The 27,723-nt window shown below is 47.5% G+C and overlaps 10 protein-coding genes across 10 annotated transcripts; 5 read left to right on the top strand and 5 right to left on the bottom strand.

Moving 5' to 3' along the window:
• Positions 1 to 3,469: 3,469 nt before the first annotated feature.
• F5147DRAFT_716054 (uncharacterized protein) lies at positions 3,470 to 4,684 on the bottom strand. Its single transcript, XM_041438577.1, has 5 exons — positions 4,577 to 4,684; positions 4,399 to 4,521; positions 4,120 to 4,337; positions 3,842 to 4,063; positions 3,470 to 3,785 (listed from the first exon to the last, which is right to left on the bottom strand). Exons 2-5 carry the CDS (start codon positions 4,455 to 4,457, stop codon positions 3,592 to 3,594), a joined length of 693 nt encoding a protein of 230 aa, XP_041288293.1. The 5' UTR covers positions 4,458 to 4,521; positions 4,577 to 4,684; the 3' UTR covers positions 3,470 to 3,591.
• Positions 4,685 to 7,240: 2,556 nt separating this feature from the next.
• On the top strand, positions 7,241 to 9,304 carry F5147DRAFT_583847 (uncharacterized protein; the record flags this gene model as incomplete). Its single annotated transcript, XM_041431753.1, has 3 exons — positions 7,241 to 7,707; positions 7,764 to 8,050; positions 8,109 to 9,304. 3 exons carry the CDS (start codon positions 7,241 to 7,243, stop codon positions 9,302 to 9,304), a joined length of 1,950 nt encoding a protein of 649 aa, XP_041288292.1.
• A 456-nt stretch (positions 9,305 to 9,760) lies between these two features.
• Positions 9,761 to 11,182, top strand: F5147DRAFT_375356 (uncharacterized protein). The gene is made up of 4 exons (XM_041429454.1): positions 9,761 to 10,240; positions 10,299 to 10,393; positions 10,453 to 10,720; positions 10,776 to 11,182. The coding sequence occupies exons 1-4, from the start codon at positions 10,217 to 10,219 to the stop codon at positions 11,100 to 11,102; spliced, it is 714 nt and encodes a 237-aa protein (XP_041288291.1). The 5' UTR covers positions 9,761 to 10,216; the 3' UTR covers positions 11,103 to 11,182.
• A 338-nt stretch (positions 11,183 to 11,520) lies between these two features.
• Positions 11,521 to 14,019, top strand: F5147DRAFT_618274 (uncharacterized protein). The gene is made up of 3 exons (XM_041432571.1): positions 11,521 to 11,847; positions 11,933 to 12,995; positions 13,049 to 14,019. The coding sequence occupies exons 1-3, from the start codon at positions 11,748 to 11,750 to the stop codon at positions 13,743 to 13,745; spliced, it is 1,860 nt and encodes a 619-aa protein (XP_041288290.1). The 5' UTR covers positions 11,521 to 11,747; the 3' UTR covers positions 13,746 to 14,019.
• A 602-nt stretch (positions 14,020 to 14,621) lies between these two features.
• On the bottom strand, positions 14,622 to 15,775 carry F5147DRAFT_763488 (uncharacterized protein; the record flags this gene model as incomplete). The annotated part of the gene is made up of 4 exons (XM_041440641.1): positions 15,667 to 15,775; positions 15,292 to 15,413; positions 14,903 to 14,955; positions 14,622 to 14,874 (listed from the first exon to the last, which is right to left on the bottom strand). Exons 1-4 carry the CDS (start codon positions 15,713 to 15,715, stop codon positions 14,622 to 14,624), a joined length of 477 nt encoding a protein of 158 aa, XP_041288289.1. The 5' UTR covers positions 15,716 to 15,775.
• A 127-nt stretch (positions 15,776 to 15,902) lies between these two features.
• On the top strand, positions 15,903 to 17,716 carry F5147DRAFT_716030 (uncharacterized protein). Its single transcript, XM_041438576.1, has 5 exons — positions 15,903 to 16,355; positions 16,412 to 16,424; positions 16,481 to 16,749; positions 16,801 to 17,222; positions 17,273 to 17,716. Exons 1-5 carry the CDS (start codon positions 16,122 to 16,124, stop codon positions 17,523 to 17,525), a joined length of 1,191 nt encoding a protein of 396 aa, XP_041288288.1. The 5' UTR covers positions 15,903 to 16,121; the 3' UTR covers positions 17,526 to 17,716.
• A 141-nt stretch (positions 17,717 to 17,857) lies between these two features.
• Positions 17,858 to 19,661, bottom strand: F5147DRAFT_716024 (uncharacterized protein). The gene is made up of 13 exons (XM_041438575.1): positions 19,643 to 19,661; positions 19,560 to 19,592; positions 19,397 to 19,493; positions 19,311 to 19,339; positions 19,218 to 19,248; positions 19,124 to 19,156; positions 18,995 to 19,071; positions 18,884 to 18,941; positions 18,737 to 18,829; positions 18,562 to 18,672; positions 18,460 to 18,503; positions 18,378 to 18,403; positions 17,858 to 18,320 (listed from the first exon to the last, which is right to left on the bottom strand). The coding sequence occupies exons 1-13, from the start codon at positions 19,655 to 19,657 to the stop codon at positions 18,185 to 18,187; spliced, it is 783 nt and encodes a 260-aa protein (XP_041288287.1). The 5' UTR covers positions 19,658 to 19,661; the 3' UTR covers positions 17,858 to 18,184.
• A 1,781-nt stretch (positions 19,662 to 21,442) lies between these two features.
• Positions 21,443 to 21,836, top strand: F5147DRAFT_778206 (uncharacterized protein; the record flags this gene model as incomplete). Its single annotated transcript, XM_041442093.1, has 2 exons — positions 21,443 to 21,654; positions 21,713 to 21,836. 2 exons carry the CDS (start codon positions 21,443 to 21,445, stop codon positions 21,834 to 21,836), a joined length of 336 nt encoding a protein of 111 aa, XP_041288286.1.
• A 1,587-nt stretch (positions 21,837 to 23,423) lies between these two features.
• Positions 23,424 to 23,971, bottom strand: F5147DRAFT_375167 (uncharacterized protein). Its single transcript, XM_041429452.1, has one exon. The coding sequence runs from the start codon at positions 23,864 to 23,866 to the stop codon at positions 23,555 to 23,557; it is 312 nt and encodes a 103-aa protein (XP_041288285.1). The 5' UTR covers positions 23,867 to 23,971; the 3' UTR covers positions 23,424 to 23,554.
• On the bottom strand, positions 23,902 to 25,058 carry F5147DRAFT_641476 (uncharacterized protein; the record flags this gene model as incomplete). Its single annotated transcript, XM_041433056.1, has 3 exons — positions 24,510 to 25,058; positions 24,081 to 24,456; positions 23,902 to 24,031 (listed from the first exon to the last, which is right to left on the bottom strand). Exons 1-3 carry the CDS (start codon positions 24,832 to 24,834, stop codon positions 23,902 to 23,904), a joined length of 831 nt encoding a protein of 276 aa, XP_041288284.1. The 5' UTR covers positions 24,835 to 25,058.
• Positions 25,059 to 27,723: the final 2,665 nt, after the last annotated feature.

Below are 27,723 nucleotides of genomic sequence, written 5' to 3'. Positions count from 1 at the left end.
TGGCCGTGTCCTGCTCTCAGCTTGTGCGTGATCTCGTTTTCTGACCTGCTTACCTGATGCTGATTGTGCTGCAGTTGTGTCCCGCTTTCAGGAAGTGCGTGTCCTTGTCATTTGACCTGCTTACCCGACGCTGATAGTGCTCTGGCCATGACATGCTCTCAGATGGTGCGTGATCTTGTCTTCTGAGCTTCTTAGCGGACACTGACGGTGCTACGGCCATCACTTTCTGGCTCTCTGCTTAGTGTTCCCCCATCTTTCGTGCTCCACCATCCATGTCACTCAGTACCGAGCTTCCGCCATCTATCGTCGACAGATTCACGCACGCATTGTTTCCTGTGCCCTGTATGGGTGCCGGTACGACTGCCCACACCCGCAGGTTTACCCATGCAGTTCCTAGGCTAAGCTGCTGCGCGCCCCGCACCTGCTTTTATGCTGCCGCGATACCTAGTACTACTGATATCATGCACTGTCGTAGCACATCGTTTCTCATCATATCAATCCATGCATTTTACTGTACTACATGATATGGTGTGATAAGATTTTATCTGAAAATTGAATGAAAAACTCATGTCGTCGGAGGAGATCGTGCCCCATCATGCAATATATGTGATGCCTACCGACGTCATATGTTTGTCTCTGATTTTTTGCATAGGTGAGAAATCAAGATATTCGAAAGATCAGCGTGGGGTGAACAGGTCGAAAGACGAGAACATGCACATACTGAGAGCAGGACGTAGCCAGAGCACCATCAGCGTGGGGTAATCAGGTCAAAGGATGAGAGCACACACTTTCTGAGAGCGGAATGTGGCCAGAGCACCATCAGCATAAGGTAAGCAGGTCAAATGATAAGAACATACACAAAATGCGAGCAGGACGCGGCCAGAGCACCATCAGCGAGTATGCAACGTAGTGAAAGACGAGATCACGCACTTGCTGAGAGCGGGACGCAACCAGAGCACCATCAACATCAAGTAAGCAGGCCAAAAGACGAAAACACTGCGCACTTTCTAAGAGTAGGATGCGGTCAGAGCACCATCAGTGTGGGGTAAGCAGGCAGAAAGACGAGAACAGAGAGTCCTCTAATGGCTCACAAGACTGGCGGGCACCCATGTGCACTTTTTGAACGCATATACCCACCCTTTCGACTTGTGTTAGTAAAAATCAAATCTGTTTATGAATATTAACAATACCACTTACACCTACGGCCTCAGTGGGAGACGAAAAAATGGCAGTGAGGTCCTGTAAAAACTGAGATCGCGATGATGAAAAAGAGAGAAGACAACTTCATGATTGTAATAGTAAGAAGATAAGTTGACTTGTACTTAGGACTCAGATACAATGATGATATCATGTCACACCGTCACACGTTGCGCGAGAGTGCTATGATGCAATGCACAGCGTGTGCGATGCGATGCGAAGCTACGAAAGATCGGAAGAAACGGTGAAATTGTGATGTAACGATCTAAGGTACGACGCAAAAACGACACAAACGACACAAGTCACACAACAAACAACGCAAAGCAATGTGACTACAATTTGTTTTGCATAATCTGCCCTATTTCACCCTATCGACGACGTTACAAACAGAAAAAAAACAGATCCCATCGTATCACGCCATAGTGGGTTTTCACTGGGCCTGAGGCCTGATGCAGATGTAGGATTGGATTGTATGGCAGTTACACTACACACTGGTTAGATCTTAGCGGAGTTCAAAACCTAGCCGGTCCTAGCGACTCGCGGCTGGATGTCTCGGTGAATTCTCCCCTCTCGCTCACCTTCGATTGATATTTTCAAACACATCCACTCCTCCACGCAGCTGGTGGCTTAATTATCAGTAGGTAAGTACACTGAATCTTGTGTTTTTTGTTCAGCTTTCCATTCTCTCATGAACTGCAGGTCCTAGCCGACGCCACAGAATGAAATAGTTGTTCTTTACTAGCAGCACGCAAATAGCATAAGTGCAGAAATTCCGAATTACAAAGTTCAACTCAATAATTCATGCGGGAGAACTCACACATCGTGAACTATACCAGGGGCGCAACATAATAGAACCCCAGTAACGGCAGGTTATGATTACAGTGGTCCTAATCAATTGAACACGCTACTGCAAGTTCTACCGAAATTTGTGCCATCCAACAGCAACAACAATTCTGCCAAATCAAAGTCGTGCCCGTCAGCATATACAGGATATAGAAGCTGGCCGTCGTCCTGTAGTGTTCCCCCATCCTCAGAGACATCATTCGAGATTCACCTCAGAAGACATTACCTCGCAGAGAAAATGCGTTTCTCCTTGCTCGCCGTTGTTGCTGCTTTGACAACATCTATGTCTGTCAGTGCACAAAACTGTAGCCCAATACCTTGCACTACAGATGCAGATTGCTGCCACAACATGATTTGTGATCCTGACAAAGTGAGTATGAGTAGGTCGCTGTGCAACCAGGATTCCACCACATGACTCATCTGCGCGCCTTAGAATGGAGTTTTGACCTGCACGTACACTCACTCCGAGCGGCATGTCGCGACAGTGAATTCTTCTTTCGCTTTGGTACCATGGTTAACGGTGCAATACCTAGTTCGGAATCAATCAGTACCTATAAGTTGTTTTTGGACAAATTGTTGTGCTGCCCGAGTAATGTGGATGCTTGAACTTATCCGAAGATGATCGACCATACCTAACCTTGCTCGTGGTCCACCAAACTTGAGTTCGAGAGACTGTCGAAACGAGCAATCATTGCTGTTGATGATTAATATTGGGAGGTCGTAAGACAGAACGCACTGCACAGACATTTCCTCACAATATTGAATCTGTTCGTCTAAAGTTGGCTTCGAAGGCTAGCTCATGGATATCTCTTTGTGTAGTATGCGACAAGAATGAGCATCAACTTCTTGACTTTGTCGCTGCGCAGGGTCACTACAGGTTGAGAAGATTGAGCGATAAGGGAGAGGTCAGGATGAGAGATCGGCGACGAAGAATGAGAGAATTGTCGATGCCTGCCGGCAGGTTGTGATACAATTGGTCGTAATCATCTGAACACGTTCTAGGCTACAGGTTCTACCGAAATCTCTGCCATCTGACAGTAATAACAATTCTGCCAAATCATTCAGAATTACGTCCATTAGGATACGCATGATATACAAGCTGGTGATCGTCCTATAAGTGTTCACTCATCCTCAAAGATATTATTCGAAACTCCTCTCAAAAGATTCCATATTACCTCGCACAGAAAATGCATTTCTCCTTCCTCGCCGTTGTTGTTGCCTTGTCAGCATCCATGTCTGTCAGTGCATGTAGTCCATTGCCAATAGTTTGCAACACAACTGCAGATTGCTGTACGGGCTATCGTTGTGAACCAGATGTGAGTATGAGCAAGTCGCTGTGAAACTAGACTCAACCACATGACTCACCTGCGCGCCTCAGGATTAGTGCTGCCGTGGTCCGGTTCGGTCCGGTTCAGAGGGCCCTGGACGAGAACCGAGAACCGGACCACAGAGAACGGTTCTCTGTGGTCCGGTTCGGTTTTTTTCTGGTCCGAACTCGAACCGAACCCGAAAATTTTCAGTGGCAAGCGCGAAAAACAAAACATTGAAATACTAGTTTACACATCGAGTAGCTACTCTAATGATGACTCCATACCCCTCTGCCTCTGTAGCTGCTGAAGATGCTGACGTGGCCGGCGCTTCAGAAAAAATTGTGATGCTGGTGGCCGCAGGATTCTCCGAAAAGTGGAAAGCCCACATGATGAGAGCCGTATTGATGAAGACTGACCAATTCGTGAGGACACACTCTGACATTTTCAAGTAAGGCGTAAGAAATGGTCAAGAGATGAACAATACTACTCACCGACGGCCAAAGCCAAAAGTGAAAAACCGGAGATCAACCGGAGATTATCGCGCGCAACCTGCATCGTCAATCCAACGCTGAGGATTAAACCTGTGTGGTTTGGGGAAGACTTCAGGATTGTTTGCGATAGCCCTGAAGCACAAGCGTCAAACCCAAAGGTGAGAGGACGAAAATGATGGTAGTTCTTCCAAATGATGTCCTCAATCGCGCGATGCGCAAAGCCTGTAGTGCAAGGTGATCGTTCAACATCGCGTCATCACAACTCAAATAAAACGTACCTCCAAAAACTCTCATCGTATTGAAAGATTGGGTCGCGTCCAGCGGGGTGAGAGACAACGGGCGAGAGACAGAGGGTGAGAGACAGTGGGCGAGTGAGACATGGCAAGCCAGCCAGCAAAAGCCAGCCGGCAAGAACAGCAAGCGAGTGAGAGGGGATGCAGTGAGGTGGCGGGCATCAACATAGGCGCAGGTGGCGTGGCGTGTGATGGGTTGTGCGCTGGTAGCGATGGGTGCTGGCCCTTGAGGGAGCCATCAGCATTCAGAGCACAAATACGCACCTCTGCAGCATAGCGCAAGACACAATCCCTCCAAAATCCACCTTGACCGCGCCTAACATATCCACCTCCAGTAAAAGGTAGTCTTGCGCAGTGTTGTAGCCGGTCCTCAATGAATAGAACTTCCTGTTATAGAGGTGAGCAGGTGAGAGACTTGAGAGTTTAATTAGTTAGTGCTTACCGGTATACCTTCGAAAAGGCTAAATGTAGCTTGATTAATCAACAATGTGAATCCCGAAGACGACAGTCTGACGTCGAGGCAGGTGTTGTCGAAGTCGAAGTCGATAAGGGTTCGGAATGGTTCGGGAAGGCCGAACCAGAACTGGACCGTTTGGGAAGATCTAGAACCGAGAACCGTTTTCCGGTCCGGTTCTGGCTGGCGCAAGAACCATGGACCGAACCGCGGAGAACCGGACCAAAAGTCCGGTTCGAACCATGGTTCTGGACCGGACCGCGGCAGCACTACTCAGGATACTCATAGAGGAATACCCGTCTGCACACCGATTGGCAATTGAGCTGGCAGCCCGAGCGGCGCATTACGACAAGTGAGTTACGTTTCTACTTTCGCTTTGGTATCATGGTTGATGGTGCAATACCTAGTCCGGAGTCGACCAGTGCAGTTGTTTTTGGACAAATTTTCGTACTGCTCGGGCAATGTGGATATTTAAACTTTTCTGAAAATGATAGACCGTGCCTAGTCTTGCTCGTAGTCCACTAAACTTGGGCTTGAGAGGTTGTCGTCTAACGTTGGTCCCCGAAAGCCAGCTTATGGATCTCTGCGTGTGATGTAGCCAACGAGATGCCACTTCGTTGCCGATCATGATTTACGACAGACGTGCTATTTTCTGGTATGTAGCCAAGGCCCAAGGTGATACTGGGGCGCGCGTTATGATGAAAGTGAAAAAAGGGGGCGACAAAGATGAAGATAAAGCAGAATAATACTACCGCCTGTGCGATACTTTCCATCGAAGAGTAGCGTTGGGAGCTCGACAGTGATTCTCTTCATTGAGCGTGTGTTGGATGAGGTGCAAGGGGCACGTACACGGTTTGCGGGGAAGAGGAACTTGGAAGAGCGTTGGGACCTTGATAATTATTGTTCCTTGTCCCAAGGGAGTACAGGGTCACTCGTCTGGGTGTGCCATGGATTAACTTAACATCGTCGTGATTGTCGGATGGAGACTAAAACTTTAGAGGGAGCTGCAGTGGCAGGTGACCACGACGAGTACCAGGGATTTTGACCAAGCGCATCGAGGTTGTGCCACGTACTACTAGACAAGAATGAGTATCGATTTCCTCATCATTGTCTGCTCAGCGCTTGCAGGGTGATAAGTTCACCCCCGTCGCTCTCCGAAACCTTTCCTACCGACTCTCTATCTCTCTTCCACTGACGAATCGAAATATCGGTCGATGTATTCATGATATTGCGATTGATACAAACGCAAGTAAGGCTTCATATGCATCTGGAATGAGCCTTGGCGATGCACTCCGACGTTGAGCTCCATGCTGAACGTTCTGGAGTTTGCTTTTTCCACGACGTGATCCGAGTATTGTGGTTGACGAAGTAGGAGCGACTGATTAGTGAAATGTGACATTCGCATTCGGCAAAAATCAGTTTTACGGGAATATCTATGTTCAACGATGATTTCTTCGCGCCTGGTGATAGAGCGTGTTGTCTTGATATACTGTTTCATCATCTAGCATCATAAACTGTTGCCACCTAGGAGGGAGCACTTCATCCCGCCTGCTTCTTGTTGAGTAAGTTAGTAGGTATTGTAACATGGTTTTCACACCTTCCCAACGTGCGTTCTGGCGGCGATGTCACTGCTGTGCACCATATGGTGGCAGATCCTTCGCACTAGTTTGAAGACGTGCAACGAACGCCGGCAAGTATAACATTGCTTCTCGCCTTACATTTCTTGATTTTGCTGAGATGCTTGACTCGGCCTCGTCGCGCATCAAAACGGTCATGCTGATTGAAAGTCTGGACCCTGCCTGCTAAGGCGCAAAATCAGTAATCGAAGAAGATGAGAGACGATAAAGAGATCCAATAGACGGTCGGCCGTGCAACCAACTAGATTTCCAAGACCTTGCTTCGCAAGGTAATAATAAGCGTGGGCAAGTTGAGGCGTTCGGCATCTGCCGCAGCAGAGAACATCCCCTGATCCACACTGTACTTTAAATTTGTCACTCTCAAGAAGAAGGGAAAAAAAAGAAAATACAAGGCGTGCGAGAGGGGAGATACCAGGTGAGTTTATTTGTATCCTCTGCATAGTAGATCCCGCCGTCGGGGCCGTGGCCCGGTGCTCGAGCTACAGATTTCACTTGAATTCAGTTGCTGCAGCTTCACTCAATCGTCCTTTAGTCAGAAAAGGACTGATGGCATATATGTGAGCCTTTCACCATTAGTGGATTGAGGTTATTAGGCAAAGCGCGTCACTCGTCCGCGTAGGCGGAGTCTTTCCGCCTAGATTGTACATGTCAGTTACCCAGCAGCTGCGGCTCTGATGATTAAATCTTCAATCTCCGCTTTCCTCACTTCTTGTCTCCTGCACTAGTTTCAACATTAGTGTTGCAGTACCGTCGCTCCAGTATCCTATCCCATTAATAATTTATGTTTTATCCCTCTCTACCCATTTGCATAACTCTGACCTTGCTTGCAATGCACCCATCTCAATTATGGTTGGTTGTCTTGCTCTTTGAGCAGACAAGTCGCAAATTTGTGTCCCACCTGTCACATGACTCATAAAAAGGCCGATGTGGAGTCAGGGTGGGGTTGGCATTGATAAGTTGGCGTCTTCTCACTCCTAACCATCTGTACTGCATTTCCATCCCCTGATATCTTACAATGAGTTCTCTCAATGGTTGGCACAAAGGTGAATGTACCATTCAGGAGAAACTCGGATTCCATGGAGCCGTATCCCAGTCTTGGACTCAAATCGAAGGAGAACTTCCTGAGCAACACCGAAATTTCTACTCCACATGTCTCCCATTTATTCCTATCACTACTCTTGATTCTACGGGTCGTCCTTGGTCTTCAATACTTGCAGGTCCAGAAGGAGAGACTGGGTGGGCTTCCAGCGAGACGTACGACCAATTGTCTATGCGGGCGAAGGTCTGGGATGGTGATCCGCTGAAGGCGAATGCGGACTATCATGCTGATACTACAGATGCATCTCAGAGGAAGATGCTAATTGCTGGTATTGGTGTACAGTTCTCAACTAGGCGCAGGAACAAGTTCGCAGGTTCGGTCAAGACTATTGAAACGCAATCGGGTTTATTAGATATCTGCACGTCTGTTAACGAAGCTATTGGGTACTTTCAAATTCTTTGGAACTTGCTTGAGTTGATGATATGTTGACTGTCCGCAGAAATTGCCCGAAATACATCACGATCCGCGATCTTGTTCCATTTCCACACACAAAACCTCGAGTCACCTATCAAGAAATTAACCTTACCCCGACTGGCCGCCTTTCTTCAGATCTCATCGCATTCATTCATTCATCCGACACCGTATTCCTAGGCTCATCATACTCGGCCTCTGAAAGAGATGCACCGAGGTTTCCATCTCACCTCGGCATGAATCATCGCGGGGGGAGGCCTGGGTTTGTTCGTGTACGCAACGATGGGCATACTCTCGTTTTGCCAGATTACTCAGGTAAACACTGTTGCATCTGCATATTCAAATCAATCACGAATCCCATATCAATATTCAGGCAATCGATTGATGACATCCCTCGGAAATGTAGAAGCCACACCTCTTGCTTCTTTGACATTCCCATCATTCATCAACGGATCACTCTTATATGTTACCGGAATTGCCCATAACCTTGTTGGCGCTCCTGCTCAAGTAATCATGCCTTCGCAGAATGTCCTCACCACGATTGAAATAACAGGTTATATTTTTATCGAGGACGCATTGCCTGTCCGTCAACGTGAAGGAACAGAGCCGCAGAGGAGTCCGTATGCCCCCCCTGTGAAGCTGCTCAAAGAAGAACAAGCTTCTTCGACATACTTCAGCACCGAAGACACCATACACGCGACGCTTTACCGCATCAAGCTTCATTCTTCCGATCTCGCCACATTCACGTTTGAATCTCCTCACAAGCTTAACGTTATCCCAGGCCAAGCTGCCATCCTTAATTTCACCTCGTTCCTCGGTGCATCGCCATACAAGCACATGGCACCCGAGAATCCAAATTTAGTGAATGACGATCGTATAAGGACATGGACTATTTCGTGGTGCAGCTCATGGACTTCGGTTGCGGATGGGGTGGGCACGACATTCTCCTTGACAATGCGTCTGAAGCCTGGTGGTGCTGTTACTGGGGCACTATTCAACATTGCCAACAAACTCTCAGCGGTCCGCCCTGAGTTGCTTGAGGACTCACGTCCGCTTGGACTGAACGTTACACTGGTCGGAATAGCAGGTGGCTTCGTCCTCGAGCCCACAGACCCTCACGAGGACACTAAAATTGCGGTTTCACGCGAGGAAGAACAAATGTCTGTCCAAAAAAATGCATCAAGGAAACTCCTTTGGATAGCCGGCGGGATTGGAATAACACCTTTCCTCGCTATGCTCTCTGGAATTCCCTTATACTCCGCCGAATATGAAATCACCCTTTTATTGTCGACGCGCGAGCCAGATGTGATGCTCTCTCTTCTTTCTCATGCCATCGAAGTCGCTGCCCACGAAGTCAAACTAGTCGTTCATGTCTTCTCGTCCATTAAACAATTCAAGAATTCCTTACCTTCTTCGGTATCGCTTCATTGTCATTATGGACGGATCACTTCCTCGTTTGTCTCCGGCTTCAAAGCTGAATGTGTGTATGTTTGCGGCCCAGAAATATTCGAGCGAGAGGTCACCCAGGGTGTAGTTGGGAAGGTGAGAAGGGAGGGATTTTCTTACTGATGTATGTCAAGGTTGGGCGCGGTGTCTTTTGACTTTCATTCAAATTGTAGGGAAGTTCTCCGAGGTCATAAACGCACGCACATAGACACGTTTAGTCTGCACGATCACTTTACTGGGTCCTCGGCCACACATCAGAGGCTGAGGCAAGTTTTTGTACACGGTCGTGTTCAAGTGGTAGCGCTTATGCCGTATCTGATCCGCTGGCGAGGTTGGCAAAGATGGCAAAAACAAGGTGGTGACTGAAAGTACGTAAAGACTTGGTGATAATACCTTTTGCCTGGATAACGTAAGCGATGTCAATGACAGTGTTCCACTAAACTGGTGTTGTTTTTTATGGTCCTCCGAGCCTTCGAAAGCTCGATTGACAACCGGTGATCTCCAAGGCTATTTAGAGAATAATACTGGAATCAAATTCGGTGGTGGCATCAATGCTTTTGGACGTGCATCGGTAAGGTGGAGCGCTGAAGGGTTCGCTGTTCGGCAGGGCATGGGCCCCGGCCCCCTGATATTTTCCCCATTCATCAGGCCTTCAGGCCTGGGTAGTGAGCCACTCATCCCCACATCGAGCAGGCAACCAGAAATTGCCTTACAAGGAAAATAAAAATAAAAAGTGTTGAGACGCAATCGAGTCCTCGTCCTACTCTTTTGCCTTCCCCGCTAACCGAGTGGCTCATCCCTTATGCTCACACCATCACACACGATTGCTTTGCGCTTTTTGCCTTTAAAGGCAGAAACGCGCGCTGCAAAAAAAACAATCGTATTCGAAATCCACAGCACACCTAGTGGTTTAAAAGAAGCGGGAAAAATGTGTGGACTGACCACAACACACACACCATTGTTTAATTCCAGGGATTTAAACCCACTTCGCAGATCATTCACAACCGTTTCTCTTCTCTCAAACACTATCACAAAATGCCTGCTACAGGACGTAACTCAGTACGCTTGCAGCCTACCTCACTTTAGTTGTCTTGTGCTCATGACATTTTCTCCACAGAAACCAGTTGAATGCTCTGTCTGCCGCAAGGTTATTAGCCGCAAGGCCGATCTTCCTAGACACATGCGTACTCACGCTGAAAACAAGGAGGCCTTGTAGGTGCTCGTCCTTTATTAAACCAGATGATTCCTGACCGATTGGCTATCTTCATCAGTATGCACGCATGTCCATATGATGGCTGCGATTACAAGACCCTCCAGAAGTCCAACGTCCAAACGCACATCAGGACCCACACCCGTGAACGCTCGAAGACGTGTCCTCACCCTGAGTGCCCCTTTTCTACCACCGACCCAGGCAGCCTGACGCGTCACCGCAAGTCAGAACACGGCTACAAGCCCAAAGCGCGTCGCATTCCTGACGACAAAGCTGCTCGAAAGGACGCCGCTGCACCTTATCCCATCACTCGAATTGCGAAACCAGAGGTAGAGATTCCTGCATCTCTGGATCTCAATGACCTAACATTTCTTGAGCACACAGGTCTCATGCCCTGCGGTGCGCTCTCGCCATCCGAGTCCAGCGACTCCCAATTCTCGGGCGAGTTCACGATACTCACCCTGGACCGACTCGTCCCCAATCTCTCTGCGGAGAAGTCCATCTCCATATGTGGTCAGCCCTCTCAGCTCCCCGTCCCCACCCCGAACTACTTCCAACCTTCAACCGTCCCCACCGATCTCTCCACTGTCCACATCGACCCGCAGTTACTCTCCGATACCGCGCGGCCGCACGTTCACGATTTCGGATTACTGTCTCAGTCCCAGCCCATCTCCTATGAGGACTTACAGCCCGTCTCCAGAACCGATGTGAACAACAAATTACCAGTTGAACTGGAGGAGCTTTTACAGAAATATGGCTCGGGGTCCTTTCAAGGCCGCTGCGAGTACCTTAAAAATGCATAGTATTCGATGGCAGAGCCCTCGTTTACAAACGAACACAACGTGTATTAAAATCTTCGTTCTCACCTTTCATGCTGTTGTCAAATTACCTGTGCATCAGCATTATAATTGCAGGTGGAACTTGGAATAATCATTATTGGTCATTTATTTATATCACACCACTTGCATCTTTTATACATACTATCACCTTGAAATCACAGGATGTACCAGCGTACACGAATTTCATGACTACAAATTAATATGTTCTTTTGAACCTGAACGCGACTATCAGATCACGTGGCTCTAAAATCACACTCAAGTCATCAAGTGGTCTCTTGACATAACCACTACCGCCACTCGAGTCAGAGATGCACGCTGCCAGCACGTTTCCTTGAGCCACGCTATAGCTCTCTCCACACTGTTTTCCTATATCAATCACCTTTATTTTTTTTATTTCTCTCTCTCTTCTCCCTCTCTCTCTCACCGTTTGACGATATACTTCCGAGTCAACGACATACAGTCTTGGTTATCTACTACATCACAATCTGTATCAATTTTCGTTTAATAACCGTATTTCATGTCCACAATTCTCTCCAGCTCGGAAACGACAAACACTTCGCCGACTCCGATCAGTCCTTTCTCCAACTATTCAGCTGCTAGTGACGCTACTTCAGATGGTGAGTCACCACCATCGGGATCTTTCGCTATTCTATTTTGGTGAAGTGCAATCTGATATAATAAACTTTGATTTGTGGGCGTTAGAGTCACCCGACCTTGGGGCTTTCACCACTGTCTTTAGGGCTCTCAACCACCTTCAGCCACTCGTGCCTCCTCGAGGAGGTGCCTACATCTACACAGAGTTTGATACACCCTCTACCGACGCTGTCCCGCTCTCTTCACTTCCGACTGACTCGGAGTTCATAGAAGGCTCTACGGTATGGAACCAGAGCATGCTAGCGTCTTACCTCGCATCCTCGAGCTCCTCACACACACGCTCAGCGTTGACCAGCATGACCGCAAGCCCGCCCCTTCCAAATCCCGACGGTAGCAATAACTTTAATGACTCCGGAGAGGAGACGGAAGGCGAGCTTGAACCGCTCACATTCACGTTCACGACACCTAGTCGATCACAGTCTCATACTTCGGATGCGGATCTGAGTCATGATCCTTCGCTTTCTGATGGAGATATTGACTTAGGAGACCAACCCACTCTTGGTGACCTCGGTGGCGCATTTTCCTTCCTTGCTGCAGAGCGTGCCAGAATTGCTGCCCGTGATCGTGGCACAGGCAAAGATAGCTCCACGAGCGATGGCGCTTGGAGAAACGATGCGGAACCTCGCCGTACACGAAAGCGGAGAAGAAAGAAGGCGAGGGTGATTCAACTCCTGCAGCGAGATCCAGGAAATGTGGAACATGAGGGCACGAGTCACACCACAGGGACCAGCACAATTCTGGGCGTATCTGGGACAAGCGAGCCTATCACTGTCTCCTCGAACCCAGAGCCCGAACCTGAGACAGAAGAATCGTCGTCTGGCGATAATGCTGCTGTCACTATTCCTTCGACACCTGCACACAAGTCATCATTAGATAGGCTGCGCCACAGTCGTTCTACCCCATCATTGCATCTATCACAGATACCCACCAATCCTCAAATTCTCAAGTTACGCTGCCTTGCCCATAAGCTACGACTCAAGTTCCCGGAGGACTACGACCGCATTACGGCGTTACTCACGCAGGACTTTAGCGGTGTCGATTCCGACTTTTCAGACCCTAGGGGTCCAGCTCCGCGACCTAGAGATTCTTTGATTCATGTTTTTATCGACCAGTAAGAATTTTTTTTGTGATTTGAATCCGATGGCTACTAATGTATCATTTCAGCTCGAACATCCTCATTGGTTTCTTAACCTATGCTCGCCGTCACGCCTCTCACTCGGGTAGGAAGCTACGCCTCTCTCATGCAGCCCTCGCGCTCCTCCTTGAACGCGGACGTCCCATCACGCGGCGTTGCCTGGTCACTTCATCCCCACTGTATCAACCAACAGACACAGCCGAACAGCTCGGGTACGAAGTCTGCATTTTTGTGCGCGTGCCAGACAGTGGGAATGGGCAGTACCGTCGTCCACCAAGTGCCAACACTAGTGCAGAATCATGGCGCAAGGGACATGCGCGAGCGTCATCAGACTCTGACAAAGGCATAGGTGGTAGCGGAGGCACAGGCTTAACTGCGTCTGGGAGCGGCGGCCGTAATGGACGTGTCCGCTATCGAGAGCAGGGCGTTGATGAACTGTTGCAGCTGAAGCTGCACCAGGCGATTGCGGATGCGGACGTGCCGCGTCCGGGTGCAACGATAGTGCTAGCAACGGGTGATGGGAACATCGGGCAGTTCAGCGACGAGGGCTTCCTTGGTCCTGTGCGAATTGCATTGAAGAAGGGGTGGCGCGTGGAGCTATACGCATGGGAGGATGGCCTGAGCCGTGCGTGGAAGAAGGAGTTTGGCGAGGGCACGCCGTGGAAGGATAAGTTCCGCATCATCAAGATGGAGGATTTCGCGGAGGACTTATTGGAGGTCGAATAGGGGCGGTGAGCTGTGCCATCTGTGTGTAATTGTTTTGTCGAGATGTATGTTCTTTTATTGTTGTGCATGTTGAGGGTACTATTTCACGGGGGGTTGGCCTTTATGCATTGTGCTGACCCAGCAATAGCGTTCTTTTTTATCTTGGGTTGTAACAAGCATTCACAAATTTGTATCTCAAGCAGGTACGAGTTACTGTCATCGTGGGTTATGTAGACGTCGGTTATATGTAGTGTCTACTATGATAATTACAAAGTTAACATGAACTCTGCTTTAACTTCCAGTGCAAGGGGTTTCCACGTGGCACGTTGAAATGTCAGACGCCTTTAACATATGAGCTCACGCCCGTTGTGCCTTCGGCACAAATCGAAGGAGCGCTACGCGCTCCTTCAGGGGAGGAAAATAAATGTTGTTCCTTCGTCACAGGAAGCCAAGGAGGGCTACGCCCTCCTTTGGCTTCCTGGCCTCAGGCTGCATCCTAATAAATTGTGCATTTTGAATAATTTTGAAAATACATTTATGAGCAGTTCAAAAAAACTAAAAGTACAATCTACCACCACATAAAGTACATAGTAAGATCAGTCAGTTCTACATTCTTTGAGCAGGATTCTGACAAAATTACAAAATATATAACAGTATCATTGAATGTATTTATTTTCCCATCTTTGCCTGTTGGAAAAAAGTTCCCAGGGTTTTAAGGCCTTGCAAGACATTTTAATGCTCTATTTGGAGGGTGTCCTTATAAGGGCTTTTAAATGGGTAAGATAATATTTTAATGCCCATTAAAAGGCACTTATAAGGGCCCTTTTGATGACCTTATGTTGAGTTTTGCCTCGCCATGCCTCAGAACGGCCTGTTAAAATGCCTTGTAAGGCCCTCTTAAGGTGCTGAGCCGAACTTGTAATCCGGCAGTATTACAATGGTACCTAACTTTTTCCGACACCTACCCATCTCCCAATTGTCTCCTACATCCTCCCGTCTCCCATCTCCCATCTCCTGTCTCCCGTCTACTCCCCATTCTCCCTGTTTGCTCATTCTCCCATTCTCCCAGCAATTTTCCAATTTTCTTATATCTCCCAATTCTTCCCTTCCCCAGGTTTTGTCTCTCCATTGTCTTTTCCCTTCTTTTTCCCTTTTTATTTGTTTATTTTTGTCACTACCTTTTGTCATTCACCATTTCATTTCGACCATTTACTTTGTATATATACAGTTGCTACAACACCTGCAGGAAAACACTCAAATTTCATGAATAAACATGGGTGCTGTTCTAATGGGCAAAGGAGATTGAGTCAGCGCTCAAAGGCCACGCGAGAAAACCACACGAGATTTCCAAATCGAGGTTAAGCGAGCTAAGCGCAAACCACATGGCCTTTGGCGAAATACGCGAGATAAACGAAATAAACGAAATAGGCGAAATAGGCGCAAACCACGCGAGCGCCCGAACGTTCCCACAACCGTCGCACTTTACTTCTTAGATTCTGCTTGACTGGTGCCTCTACTCCTCAGCTCGTCAATATTTACATGCATGTGCACGTGATATCACACTTACGCTGGTTGAATGGGAGATGCAGATCATTGTCGTACTTGTAGAGAGGTCGTTGGCAAATTGATTGTTGGTGCTGTCTATTTTGTACTCCACGGAAGAAGGCATAAAGTAGTGTCTTGATAGTACTGGCAAAACAGTTCGATGGCATTGGTCCATAGGTTAAGTGACGGCGGCCCACAGTACTAGCTATCAACGGATATGTAGTACTGCAAGATTCGTGATAGAGCAGGACCCTAAATCTCAGTGAGAACACGCAAAACGCAGATTGATTATCGAAAAGGTAGATACAACGTGCAAGGTCTTCTGGATTTGACAATTATAGATACAATGTCCACTTCGGTGGCACTGAGAGGAAGGTTTTGTCGGACCACTACTTACTTACAACGTCGGTGACCTGTCCGCTGGACCGGAAGACAGTTGGATTCATGAAATAAGTGCGTAGTTTGATATGTGGTATGTGGAAGTTTGATGAGCCGAAATTCGCTCATGATGCAACGTTAACGTTTTAACGTTCAAGCCCCTGCTGTAATAATATTATTCGATTGCACCAAAATTATGTAATATCGAATATCGGTTTGTTTTGGGCCCGCCACTGTCTGCGCCAAGACTTGCCATAATCCGCTAGTCCTGTGGAACCCGCTCACAATCGCTCCCAGCTGTTCCGCCCACAATCCTAGATGAGGCAGACTTGCGGCGTCCGCCTTCGGACCCACTTTGGGGAAGTTTTGCTGTGTGGCTCGTGGACTTTAGTGGAGCTATTAATACTATTTACACTATAAGATGCAGGTATCGAAGAACGCATTTGGGAAGGTGCTACAGCTTGAGCTTTCACTATGATCTCTCACACTCGCAGGGCCTTGTTATCGCTCGTTTTTGCGCCATGGGTTTCGGCGGCTCCTGCCATGCAACGCTCGGAACTGTTGCTCGTTGAATCGCTTCCTGCGTCATGCAATTTCGATTTAAGCACGATAAAGCATGAACTGTGTACAATTGTGCATGATTTGGCGGAGATCATGGATGATGAAGCTTTGAACACACCTTACATCATTGATCTGAGCGAATACTCAGTAAGTTTGCTTATGATTTGTTTCAAGTTGATGTCCATTGCTAATAAGCTTCGCAGTGGTCCGAGAAGGGTGAGTGCGGTGTTTATCTGACACATCTCAGTGCAGAGTACGAGTTTGTTTCTCAGCGGAGAGATTCACAGCCAGTGCAGCATACCTGCAGACGGTTTCTGACATTCCAATTGCTGCCCAATCACTCAACCACGATCCAGGCGCTAGGCGACCCATAGCTATTGAGCATAATACTCGGTCTCGTGAACATGTGAACCGTATCATCAGCTCGATTAACAAGTTGGCAGCTAATTCTGCTACTGTCAACTTTCCCGAGATTCAAATCTCAACCAACGGCGGACCTGTTCTGATAAGCTTTCTATTCATGTCTGACAGGCACATGGATGTGAGTGCATTGAGTCCTTGTTGTTGACGATATGCAGAACGTACTTAACAGAAGCTTGATTCCGTACGGTGCACTTGCCGCTTGACTTGGGAGTCACTTAATGCATGCGATCGAGAGCCTTTGGAGTCTTTGAAGATAGTCCTTCCAAATAATGATCGACCGAAAGGGCGTAACCTCATGGAAGAGCTGCTCGGGAGCCAGATCCAGTGGGAAAGGGACGAGGACAGCGATACGAATAGCGATATTTTCGAGAATAGAGGGAGCGATGCGAGCGAGACGAACAATCGCCCTAGAGATGGTCACAACGACGATATACGCGGTCATGAGGAAAATGTGAACGAAGGTAATGATGAGAAGCCAGATGACAGACCACCAGGGGAGAATCCTACCGATGAACAAGATGACAAACAGGAGTCTATTCCACCAACTAATCGCAACTCTTGGTCGCTAACAATTATCCTATTAATGACTAGGTGAGTGTCAGTGCTACTGATTATTCACAAAACTGATCAATGCACCCAAGTTATGTCTTGATCATTGCGACAAGGCTGTACTATCCCCGATTACGTGGGCTCCTCAGGTCATACCAGGAGCCAAATTGTTTTCGCGTTGGCGAAACAGTTCTCTTGCGCTGGGCACGTGAAGATATGGACTTCGATGATGAGGAAGAGGATACCATGGTCAATGGGAGCGATGGTCTCATCAGGGGCGAGGAAATCCCATTGAAACCTAGTCCTAGAAACAATTTTGTCCTCCAGTATGGCAGTGCGCAATGATTATCATGTGCAGAGGGATAGTGCAGATAGAGTATATTCAGGCCACAAGGGATCCTTTCAATCGGGCTGGCGAAGATCTGGGCGGAAAGGGAGAAAAAGACATGACAGATATATTACGAGTGGCTACTACTAATATAACCAGAGGGAATGCAATATCATCCCGGGTCCAGGAATAATCCAGAGAACGAACAACCTGCCATAGTCTTGTTTTAACAGTTCACCACCTTCGGTCCAATACTTCAATTGAACTCTGCACATTGGTCAGTTTCTGTTTGATGGTCTGGGTTATTGTCTCGAGAACGGTGTTGTCGTGCAAACGCGCACCCAAAACTTGCGGTAGTCACGCAAAAATCTGGGAGTGCTGACCGTAACTCATTGAATCAGACCGTGGCTATGGCTCTAGCACGCCCGAATCTTGAATGTTTGTCATCATACACCCATCCGCCATTGCTCACAGTGGGCACTCGACACCCATAGACGCTCAATACACCAAGGCCATCCAAATGCATCTCCCGCCTAAAAGGAACATGCAGTCTTATAAGCTAAGGGCATCCCGAACCCGACCACTAACAACACCAACCCCACTAGTCATCTATCATGATCCAAACATCGCTCCATAAACGATGCCTAATAAGCCACAGGATAAAATATCATGCAGTCTAGTCTACAATTGACATGTCGGACATAGGAGCAAGCATGATGGCATCAGAACCAAGTATATGATATTGTTGATTGAGATGCCAGAGATGGAGGTGCATGCGCGTGGCAAGGATAGCAAGCACATAGAATTGGAAGCTGTGCATTTTAGGAAGTCATTAGTAGGAATTTGCAGCGGAGTCTGGAGGCGCATACTCATCGAAGACGGAGTGATATGCGTACTGGGTATGCGGAGCATCAATGACTTGGCCATCAAGGGTATTGGGGATTTACGCACTTGGGAAAACAGCATTTGCATGATGACGTTGATGGCTGCAAGGACTTTCGCAACAAGAGTCATCACTGATGAGTACAGAAACATATGTATGTCTTGACTCACACAAACCGCATGCATAGTATAATATGTCATGCTTCACCAGAACAGTGTACAAAGGGCCGTTGACCGTCTGCCAGCTCTGTATGGCACGTACAAGTGTGAGGGAGATTAGTCCTAGTGAGAGCATGGTCAGTACAGGCCTGTAACATGTGTGTAATCCCAATTCATAGCGACATACCCAGTTCAAATACAAACAAGAGAAGAAACGGCATAGAGAATTGGATTCTGCGCGAGGTCCGATAGCAGCCTGGGAGGATCGTGCTGGTCGTAACTGTAAAAGTGGGATAAATATGTGCGAATAGTAGTTGGGGAAGGTGAGAGCAACCATGTGAGGTGGCAACAGTGGTGAAAACAATATCGATAGCTGCTATTACTACAAAAGCCTGACCCGTTCATTAATCATGAACTCGAGTGTATCGAGAGGCATGGGGCTCACAACAGCGATGCATACCGTGGCCACCAGAACGAATCTATTATTGTTCCAGAGCGCATATGTTCTGAGCACGAACATAACTGGATAAATCGGATCAGAAGTACGCGCATGCCACGAGAAAATGTGAAATACATTCAGAGCAAACGACTGATATAAAGCTGAAACCTGCGAGACAAAAGGGTAGCACTCGACAAGAATGTGCATGCAGCATGTACCATGCACATACCCGAGTAAATATTGATCAACATCCCGCATTTCTGGTGAAGTTATGTAATAAGCGTCATTCACCAGTGAATGAGTTCACTGCACGTCAACACACCTCGGAATCCTCGTTCGGGATGAAGTACACTGAAGCACAACATGTCAATTCATTGTCGAGAGGTTGTGTGCTAGGGCTGAACGCACAATACAACTCCGTGATAAAGATGGCAAATGGGATATTTCGTACAATTATATAAAGGCATTTTACCTTGGTCCAGCGCGACCGAAGCAGGAATGTCCACTTTCAAGACAGCATACCTATCATCAATATCAAAACTGAGGTAAATCAGGGAACAAATGGCATCACCTCTTCGTGAAGCGAACAAGCATAATCATAGGTCTGGATAAGCAAATTTAACAACAGGTAGAAATAGATGGGGACGTGCCTACCCAGAATGTAGCCATCGACACTAAGCTGTCATGTTAGAACAGGAAGAAGTAGTTCAGGTAGGACGCACTGCATAGGCGCTGGTGTCATATGGTAAGTATATTTGTTATATCTGGCTCTTTAACAAGAAAGTGACACACCGCTAAGAACTGCAGATCACTGGCCGCTGCGATATCGTCAGCTGAATACTCCATCTGCATTAGTCGCGATTCCAAAAGTAAAAAAACGGTTCACATCATGCACCTTCTTATAGTCTTACAAACCAAGGTTCCCAGTGAGGTGAAATTCCTTATCATGGTCATAACCATTCATAAGCAGTTGGCCATCATCGCAACCGCAGTCGCAGGCGTCAAGTGTGGTTTTCATGAGGGGTATCGACAGATCTACTTGACATTTCATCAGGAACAAACACAAATAATAGAAAGTACACACTGACACTTGACAGTTACCCAGCAGTTTGATCTAGTGGTATGACTAGATGCGCTACAAATGAGCAATTTCAATCAAAAAAGCAGTGCTAGTTAGTACTGCATGCCCATGAATGAAACAACGGACCAACTTGTAGTCTTGATAGCCACATGATTCACCCACAGCGCCTTTCCTTTGAACAGGTACCACTCATCAACAACACACACAGCTCGATTGATCATCAAGGCTGAAGAGCCCATTGAAGAAAGTTGGGATCAAGACTTGTGCCAGAGAGCTCACAGCCGCTGAGGAATGCGCGACCAGTTAGCTATTTAAAGGCAGGTGGGACAGGTAGGCGACATGATAAGCAGTTACAACGCTGTATGATGGTTCTGAACTTGACGAGAAAAAGAACAAATGAACTCACCTCATATAAACTCAAGGGTTGGGTCAATTGTGAAGATGTTATCTTTCCAAAGGGTGAATATCACTGAGTTATGAGCGTTAACGTGGAGATAAAGGTGAAAACTTGGTATTCATTTGCAACACTGTAGCTTAATGAGCCGCCATGACCACCAGTCACGGAGACAGCTGTCACGGTAACGTACCGGTACCACATCATTCAGTTGACACCCCCGTTGCAATCCGTGAGTATTCCAGTCATACTTTCCTGCAAGCACCCATCAGTACGCGGTATCCATCCGACATCAAAATACAGCTATGCTGAAGGTATTCACCAGCCTGGGCGCATGGCTCTCCATTGGGGTCTTGTGCTATAACGATCCCCACAGTACTGTGGCGGACATAATCGTGGCCGCCCGCCCGTACTAGTGGTGAGTGAGATGAAGCTTGGATGATCCCTTTTTATTGAACTGAAAGTCATCGCTTCGCATTTATACACAGGCAGTACAGGGTGGTCAGCCCAAAAACATGCACCTACTGTGCGTCCGACGAAGCAATACAATGCGCTGTGGCAATGCGATATCTCTAGACGTGGCTCCATGAGAACTGGCTGACGTAAAGCTCATGTCAAGACGATGGTCCGCTTTCCGCATCTTCTTAGTTCAGTTTCCTCAGAGCCTTTTGTGGAATCACCGTTGTGCTGGCAGCGGTGAATGGCTGAAGGTATATGTGGAGAAGCCAAAACAATCAATGAAGTTCATCAAGGCGGTGGCGGTGACATCGGGTGAGATTTTAACGTTGCTCATAGTTGCAGCCCAAAGTCAGACTGATGTGGATACCGCAGCTGAACGTGAAGTCATACACTTATTTGAATACATATGTTCTTGAGCCTCAACAACATCTTTCAAACTCCCACGGCTATTCCCCCAGCGCCTGCCAGTACCACATTAACTACGGAGACAGCTGTGCTGTATCATTATGATATTATAAACATGGCAAGCAAGAAGTGGGCTCGCCCTTTCCCTGTATGTGCAGCTGTTGGACCCGCCGGGACCTACACCTCCGCTGATGACGGTATAGCAGCTCATACAGCTGCAAGTCCGGACGACCAGGATAGTGTTGTCTACTTGACAAAAATACAACTACGGAAAGTTACCGTTATAATCTGCGAGCGTTCCGCACCCATACCGTTCTGGAAGCACCCGTAAGTATGCGGTCTGAGATCAGAACACGGGATATTCACCAATCGGGCTGAATGGCAGGCCGGTGGGGTCGGATGCTGTAACAATCCTCGCCAGCACTGCGGCAGACATAATCATAGTGGCGAGCGAGGTGGACTTCATAGCGGCACTTGAGGATGGTCTGGATGATGCTCCTTGTTATTGAACTGAAATATATTGCTTCGTTTTTATACACAGGCAGTAAAGGGCAGTCAGCCCAAAAACATGCATCTGTTGTGCGCGTCAGACTAAACAACCTAATGCGTGCGTGGCAACGCGATATCTCCTGACTTGGCTCCTTGGTATCTTACTAGTGTCAAGCTCGCGTGGAAATTTCATAGAGACGATCCGCTTTCCCGACGATCTCTAAATGAGTAAGTTCTACTGCAGTTCTTCCGTGCTGCTGGGCTTATCTGACCCCAGAGTATGTTGTAAATCTTTACAGCAATCTGAAAGTACTTTTTGTGTAGGACAGTTTTCCCGATTGAATTTTGCTGAAATTTCTACCATCTGACAGCGATATCAATTCTGCCAAATCGACTGAGAATCAACCTTGCAAACTGCTACGGTGGCTTGACTTGTGCCGATACTTTTGATTACACAGAGATAGAGATCTGTGATCTAGCCTTCAAGGCCAACCTTAGACGAACAGATTCAAGATTGTAGGGAATTATCAGCGCAGTGCGTTCCATCTTCGTACGGCCTTCCAATATTAATCACCAATGGCAACTATCGTTCATTTCGACAGCCTCTCGAACTCAAGCTTAGTGGACCACGAGCAAGACTAGGCAAAGCCGATCATTTTCAGATCAGTCCAAACATTTACATTGCTCGAGCAGCACGAAAATTTATCCATGAACAACTGCACTGATTTACTCCGAACTAGGTATTGCACCATCAACCATGATACCAAGGCAAAAGCAGAAACATGACTCACTGTCGCGATGCACCACTAGGGCTGCCGGCTCAACTTTACGTGTGTTGGCAGTACGCTGCTTGCTAAGGCGCGCAGGTGAGTCAATTGAATCCTGGATGCACAGCGACCTGCTCATGCTTACCCCAGGTGGTTGTATACAAACATAGTTCGAGCAGCAATTTGCACTTGTTGAGCACGCTGTTTTGCCACATGCACTGACAGACATAGACGCTGTCAAAAAAGTAACAACGGCGAGGAAGGAGAAATGCATTTCTTGTGCGAGGTGATATGGAATCTTCTGAGGGTGATTTCGAATGATATCTCTGAGGATGGGGGAAAGCTGTAAGACGACGACCAGCTTTTATATTCTGCATGCATACACTTATGGGCATACTTCTGATTCGATTTGGCAGAATTGTTATTGCTGTCGAATGGCACAATCACGATTTTCGGTAGAACCTGCAGGAGCGCGATCAATTGCGACCCTTGTATCACTACCTGCAGTTACTGGGGTCATATCGTGTCAGGGGTATAATTGATGATCTGTGAGTTCTTCCGCATGAAATTCTCATTGGTTTGAACCGTTCCTGAATCTGTCTCTTCTCAGCGCTCCACTCTTTGCAATACAGAAATTCGCTTATGCTGTTTGCATGTTGCTAGTGAAGAACAAACTGTTTCACTCTGTGACCTTGTGTCCGCTGCTTGATTTCTGCTGGCCGTGCCTGCTACGGACGTGGCACGGCTGTTGCATGGCCAACTTCAGTGAAGATTGTATTTATTTTGAACTTCTGGTTAGCTCCATTGACTGAGACTTTAGGCGACCCAAGGCCGTGCCAGTGACGCAGCCTTGGCTAAATCATAATTACGCGAATCGCTTCGTGGCTCAGACCGCGGGTGACCAAGTGGCACCTTGACTTGGACCTTAGAAACCAACGCCTACAGCGCCTCACCACCCGCTATTCAGCTTTCTACACTAGATCTAACCAATGCCACCCCAATCTTGATCCCAACTGTGTAGGGTTACCCTCCAAAGTTACACTACTCTCGAGGGTCGACGGCCGAACCTGGTAACTCCTCTCAACGTCCACCAACGGATCAGCATGCAATCGGATCCTCGATTCGGACCGCTGGCTCGACGCCACTTCGGAACTCTCCGTGTCACATGCATCTTTGTCATGGTGGTCATGGTCCACGAGGATCGTGCAAAATTTCCCAGAGTAAAACTGGCAAAGTACGGCTCCGCGTAATATAGACAACAACAAAATACGGTACGACCCCATTGTTAGTTCTTAACGCTACTCGAAACAAACGTGCTCTAATCATAGAACACCAGGGTCCTCAGCTCGATGGATTCCCGAGGCGGCGCGCCCTCTGGGGTGTTCGGGTCTTGGAAGGCTGTATGAGCAGCGAGCCTCGCGACACTCCCATCTTGTACGGAGTCAGAGCTAAGATCCTTTTAGTATGACAAAAATCTTCCCGAGTGACTTCACTCACCATTTAATAAGAACAAATTCTTCTGGTGTCATTCCCTTCAAGTATTTCCACTGGTGGTTTGGGTTGTATTTGACTCCAAATGTCTCACCCTCGCGGTCAGGGAATATGAGAGCGACAGGCGTCAAATCTTTCTCGAAGTCGACGCTTCGGAAGTCACATAATGCAAGCGGCCAATCTACAGCTGCATGCGATATAGGACGCCAAAGGTTTATGATTTGGAAACGTCTGCGAAGAAGGGCAGGAGCTTCTGTGGGCGGGAGATGCCTATGGACACGAGCCACGGACGCCGCAGGCGTTTGGTCTACATGAGCCTGCGGGACTGGTTGACGTTTCTGTGGGCTGTTACCTAGCTCGCCTGGGCGACGGCGACGAACAGCTGTGATATGAATTAGGGATCAAGACCTCGTTTGAAATTGGTGATCAACGTACTGTGATCGAAGATGACAACTTTGGTCGCTCCTGTTACCCTCTTGATGAGGTCGATGCTCTCAGGGTAGTATTCGCGCTCGATCTCTTCATCATTCAAGAAGCTGGTATGCTTCGGCGCTTCTCTCCCATACTGAAATCCGGCACTGTCAAGCTTGTAAAGTTCCTCCTTCCCGCGCACGTCCTCAATTTGCATTTCATGCGGGTCCTTGAGCCAGTTGTTGACCGGCTTTCCATTGGCGGTATCTGCATTGATGTCAGTGTAAGGCCGAGAACCATCAAGTGGAGCGAGCAAGTAGTTGAGGGTGGTGGTGGCGGTAGAAGTCATGGTTAGTCTGTTGGTGCTTGACGTAAAGTGGAGTGCAAGCGTTCTTGCTATGACGAGCAAGTAATATCCTGTTTATATAGGTCTTCGAGGACCAGGGTAACCGCTTGGCTTACATATCACCTTATTAATTCTCCAGGCTGAGCGCTGATTGTTAATGCAGATGAAGTGATCTCATAAGCATGCCGCCACTAAATTGCGGGATATGAGTGATGTGATGATGATTCCATAGAGCGTCGTACCTTGATTACTAAATTTCTTCGGTCAAATTCTCAATACCAGAATTTCCAATTCAAGTCACCTTTATAGACTACCGGTGAAGCCCAGAAGTGTCTCTCAAAGGTCGAAGAAGACAGGATCTCGCCCCAAAGGTATGATTCATCACATAAGGCCGAGCACCATGTAACTGTAATGGGAGGTCATGGGCTCCGGGGCCTGGGTAGTATCAGGTAGAAGGGTGGAAATAGGATGACTGCCATGCCAGGGTGCTTCATTGTAGGCGCCAGGCCTCGAGGGTGATTTATCTGGTGTTGGCAGTCAAGGATCAACGCAAGCAGCGTTGAACCTGCATATCGTGACAGTGGATGCGGACTTGATCAAGTTGCAGGTGCAAACGGGGCGCACAGTACTAGTCCAACTGGAAACTATCAATGCACAGTCGCTTGCTGAATCCGAATGGTATCGATACAGGAAGTCGCACAGCATGAACATGCCAAGCCCTATAAGTTAGGCCCGAGTTAGGTCGTGGAATTATGAGCACTCGGTCCAGCATTCAAAGTTGTTCAGGAGAACACGGTTCAGAAAGCGCACGAACCTACACATGCATGAAAGTTTGAACACTCATAGACAGAGGATGTCCGGACAGTGAAATACGTGAGAATGATATATAGTGAAAAATGGAACCTCCGCCACCGTGACAACACCAACACTTCACATTCTGCACCACCTCATATTGCGTCACAATTGTTAATATGAAGCACCTGAGACACAGTCAACAAAATTCTATGCAGAGATGCTTCATACGTATACCGCGAGACATATATCCATTTCGAATGTCCGCAATTCGAGCAGACCACTTGCGGAAAACATTTCCATGACAAAAGTAGATCATAACTTCTGTTTGCCGGGCACCATACATAGCCAAGAGACTATGAAGTAGTTACCAAACAAAGAGAAAACAAGATCCAAAAAGGAAACCCCCGACGACGCAGGCCAGTAGTGCAGTAGCAAGGTCATCATGTCCCTCGAGTTGCAAGCAGAGCTCGAAGAAACAAGGGCGGCAAAAATTTGATAACCAAAGAATGAGGGCGGTGCCCTCATAATAGTGGTTAAACTATTAAGAACAGATACTACACTTGATCTAAGCCAAAAGGCCAGAGTGGTAAGGATTCAAGTCGTTCACCCAGCCCTTTTATATAAAAGCACACGAGTGCACGGGCCACCATTTCGATTTGGGAGGCTCATGAGGGCCTAAAATAGGCATTAACTTTTGAATTTAACAAGGCCAAACAAATACCGAAGCTTCGCCACGGTGGCGTCCGAATAACCCAACTTGTAATCATTCAATGTTGAATCTTCACTTTTACTTCTGAACTCAGGGCAACGGTACTCCATTTAGCTTCCTGACGTCTCTTCTGAAACGGAGTTCTCTCAGTGACATTATGATCATCATACAAGGCTTTCCCAGCACATGCAATACCCTGCGACCCACTGCACATTCACGCCACAATGTTTCCATTTCTTTTGCAAGGTGAATTCTAGTCGGACATGCCTGCTTCCTCACAATTCAATGGAGACACCAGGGTGGTCGATACCGGATCGCTCCACGCAACAGATGGTCGATTGGTTCAATGTTTGTCCGGGTCATCGAACACTATTTACACACGCAGGGGAATACTCAAGTACACAACAAGGCGACATATACCTCTTCATCCATCCCAGTCGTAATCGCTTGATCTCGGGCTCGTTTTACCTGTAGTCATTATGTTGAGCCAAGTTCAATGTTTAGAATCTCACTCACCCCTACAAACGAGTGTCTTAATTGAATGGGAATGAGATGTTTGCTCAATACTCACTGCGTCTGTTAGCGAAACATATGGCATGTGCCTATTATGTGCCATCGGTCAGATCTCACTGCGCGACGCTTCTGACTGATCCTGTACCACTAATATCACTTTGATATCTCATGGCATTTGTTACTTCCTTGTAGCACCTGCGATTCGCCTAGGCCGGTGACCCTGCAACTACTGCCAGTGCGCAGACATAATGAGGTATATTTCATAAATCGATACTCATACTCATTCTTGACATGCACTTGGTCAAAGATCCCTAGTACTTGTCGCGGTCCAGCATCCACAGCTCCCTCTGAAGTTTTAGACAATCACAACGATATCAAGTTCGTCTACGGCATACCTCGATAGTTCTCTACTTCCTCAGAGACAAGGAACGGGGTTGAAAAATCAGTGACTATCAACCAACCCTCTTCCAAGTCCCTCTGCCTCGTCAACCGTCCCTTGCACCCCATCAAACACTGGCTCTATGACGAGAACCACTCCAGAGTTCCTACACTACCCTTTGATATCAAGTACCGCGCAGGCAGTAATATTAATTCTCTTTATCGTTACCGTTGTCGCACCCTTTTTTACTTCCATCATAACGCGCGCTCCGATATGACCTTGGGCTTTGACTGCATAGCAGAAAATGATACGTCTGTCATCAATCATGATCGGCAACGAAATGACATCTCTTTGGCTCCATCAGGGATATCCATGAATTAGCCTTCGAGGCCACCGTTAAACGAACAGATTCAAGCTGCTTAGTACGTTCCACATTCATACATCCTCCTAATATTAATTATCGACAGCAATGATTGCTCGTTTCGACAGGCTCTCC

The sequence above is a fragment of the Suillus discolor genome (genome assembly GCF_016758755.1).
Source record: "Suillus discolor strain FC423 chromosome Unknown F5147scaffold_68, whole genome shotgun sequence".
Classification (NCBI taxonomy): Eukaryota; Fungi; Basidiomycota; class Agaricomycetes; order Boletales; family Suillaceae; genus Suillus; species Suillus discolor.
This window is presented reverse-complemented; position numbering and strand designations above follow the sequence as displayed.

Bases quoted from the DNA above. Each gene is read 5' to 3' on its own strand.
- F5147DRAFT_716054 (XM_041438577.1), bottom strand. From the start codon at position 4,457: ATGTTAGGCGCGGTCAAGGTGGATTTTGGAGGGATTGTGTCTTGCGCT. The intron at 4,338-4,398 runs GTGCGTATTTGT...CATCGCTACCAG, and splicing joins TCTTGCGCTATGCTGCAGAG to CGCACAACCCATCACACGCC. The intron at 3,786-3,841 runs GTGAGTAGTATT...TGAAAATGTCAG, and splicing joins ACTTTTGGCTTTGGCCGTCG to AGTGTGTCCTCACGAATTGG.
- F5147DRAFT_375356 (XM_041429454.1), top strand. From the start codon at position 10,217: ATGCCTGCTACAGGACGTAACTCA. The intron at 10,241-10,298 runs GTACGCTTGCAG...TTTTCTCCACAG, and splicing joins CTGCTACAGGACGTAACTCA to AAACCAGTTGAATGCTCTGT. The intron at 10,394-10,452 runs GTAGGTGCTCGT...TATCTTCATCAG, and splicing joins GCTGAAAACAAGGAGGCCTT to TATGCACGCATGTCCATATG.
- F5147DRAFT_618274 (XM_041432571.1), top strand. From the start codon at position 11,748: ATGTCCACAATTCTCTCCAGCTCGGAAACGACAAACACTTCGCCGACT. The intron at 11,848-11,932 runs GTGAGTCACCAC...TGTGGGCGTTAG, and splicing joins TAGTGACGCTACTTCAGATG to AGTCACCCGACCTTGGGGCT. The intron at 12,996-13,048 runs GTAAGAATTTTT...GTATCATTTCAG, and splicing joins ATTCATGTTTTTATCGACCA to CTCGAACATCCTCATTGGTT.
- F5147DRAFT_716030 (XM_041438576.1), top strand. From the start codon at position 16,122: ATGATCTCTCACACTCGCAGGGCCTTGTTATCGCTCGTTTTTGCGCCA. The intron at 16,750-16,800 runs GTGAGTGCATTG...CGTACTTAACAG, and splicing joins TGTCTGACAGGCACATGGAT to AAGCTTGATTCCGTACGGTG. The intron at 17,223-17,272 runs GTGAGTGTCAGT...AATGCACCCAAG, and splicing joins ATTATCCTATTAATGACTAG to TTATGTCTTGATCATTGCGA.
- F5147DRAFT_716024 (XM_041438575.1), bottom strand. The intron at 19,494-19,559 runs GTGATGCCATTT...CTGTCTTGAAAG, and splicing joins CTTGTTCGCTTCACGAAGAG to TGGACATTCCTGCTTCGGTC. The intron at 18,321-18,377 runs GTATGCGCCTCC...TAAAATGCACAG, and splicing joins TATCACTCCGTCTTCGATGA to CTTCCAATTCTATGTGCTTG.
- F5147DRAFT_375167 (XM_041429452.1), bottom strand. From the start codon at position 23,866: ATGGGGTCGTACCGTATTTTGTTGTTGTCTATATTACGCGGAGCCGTA.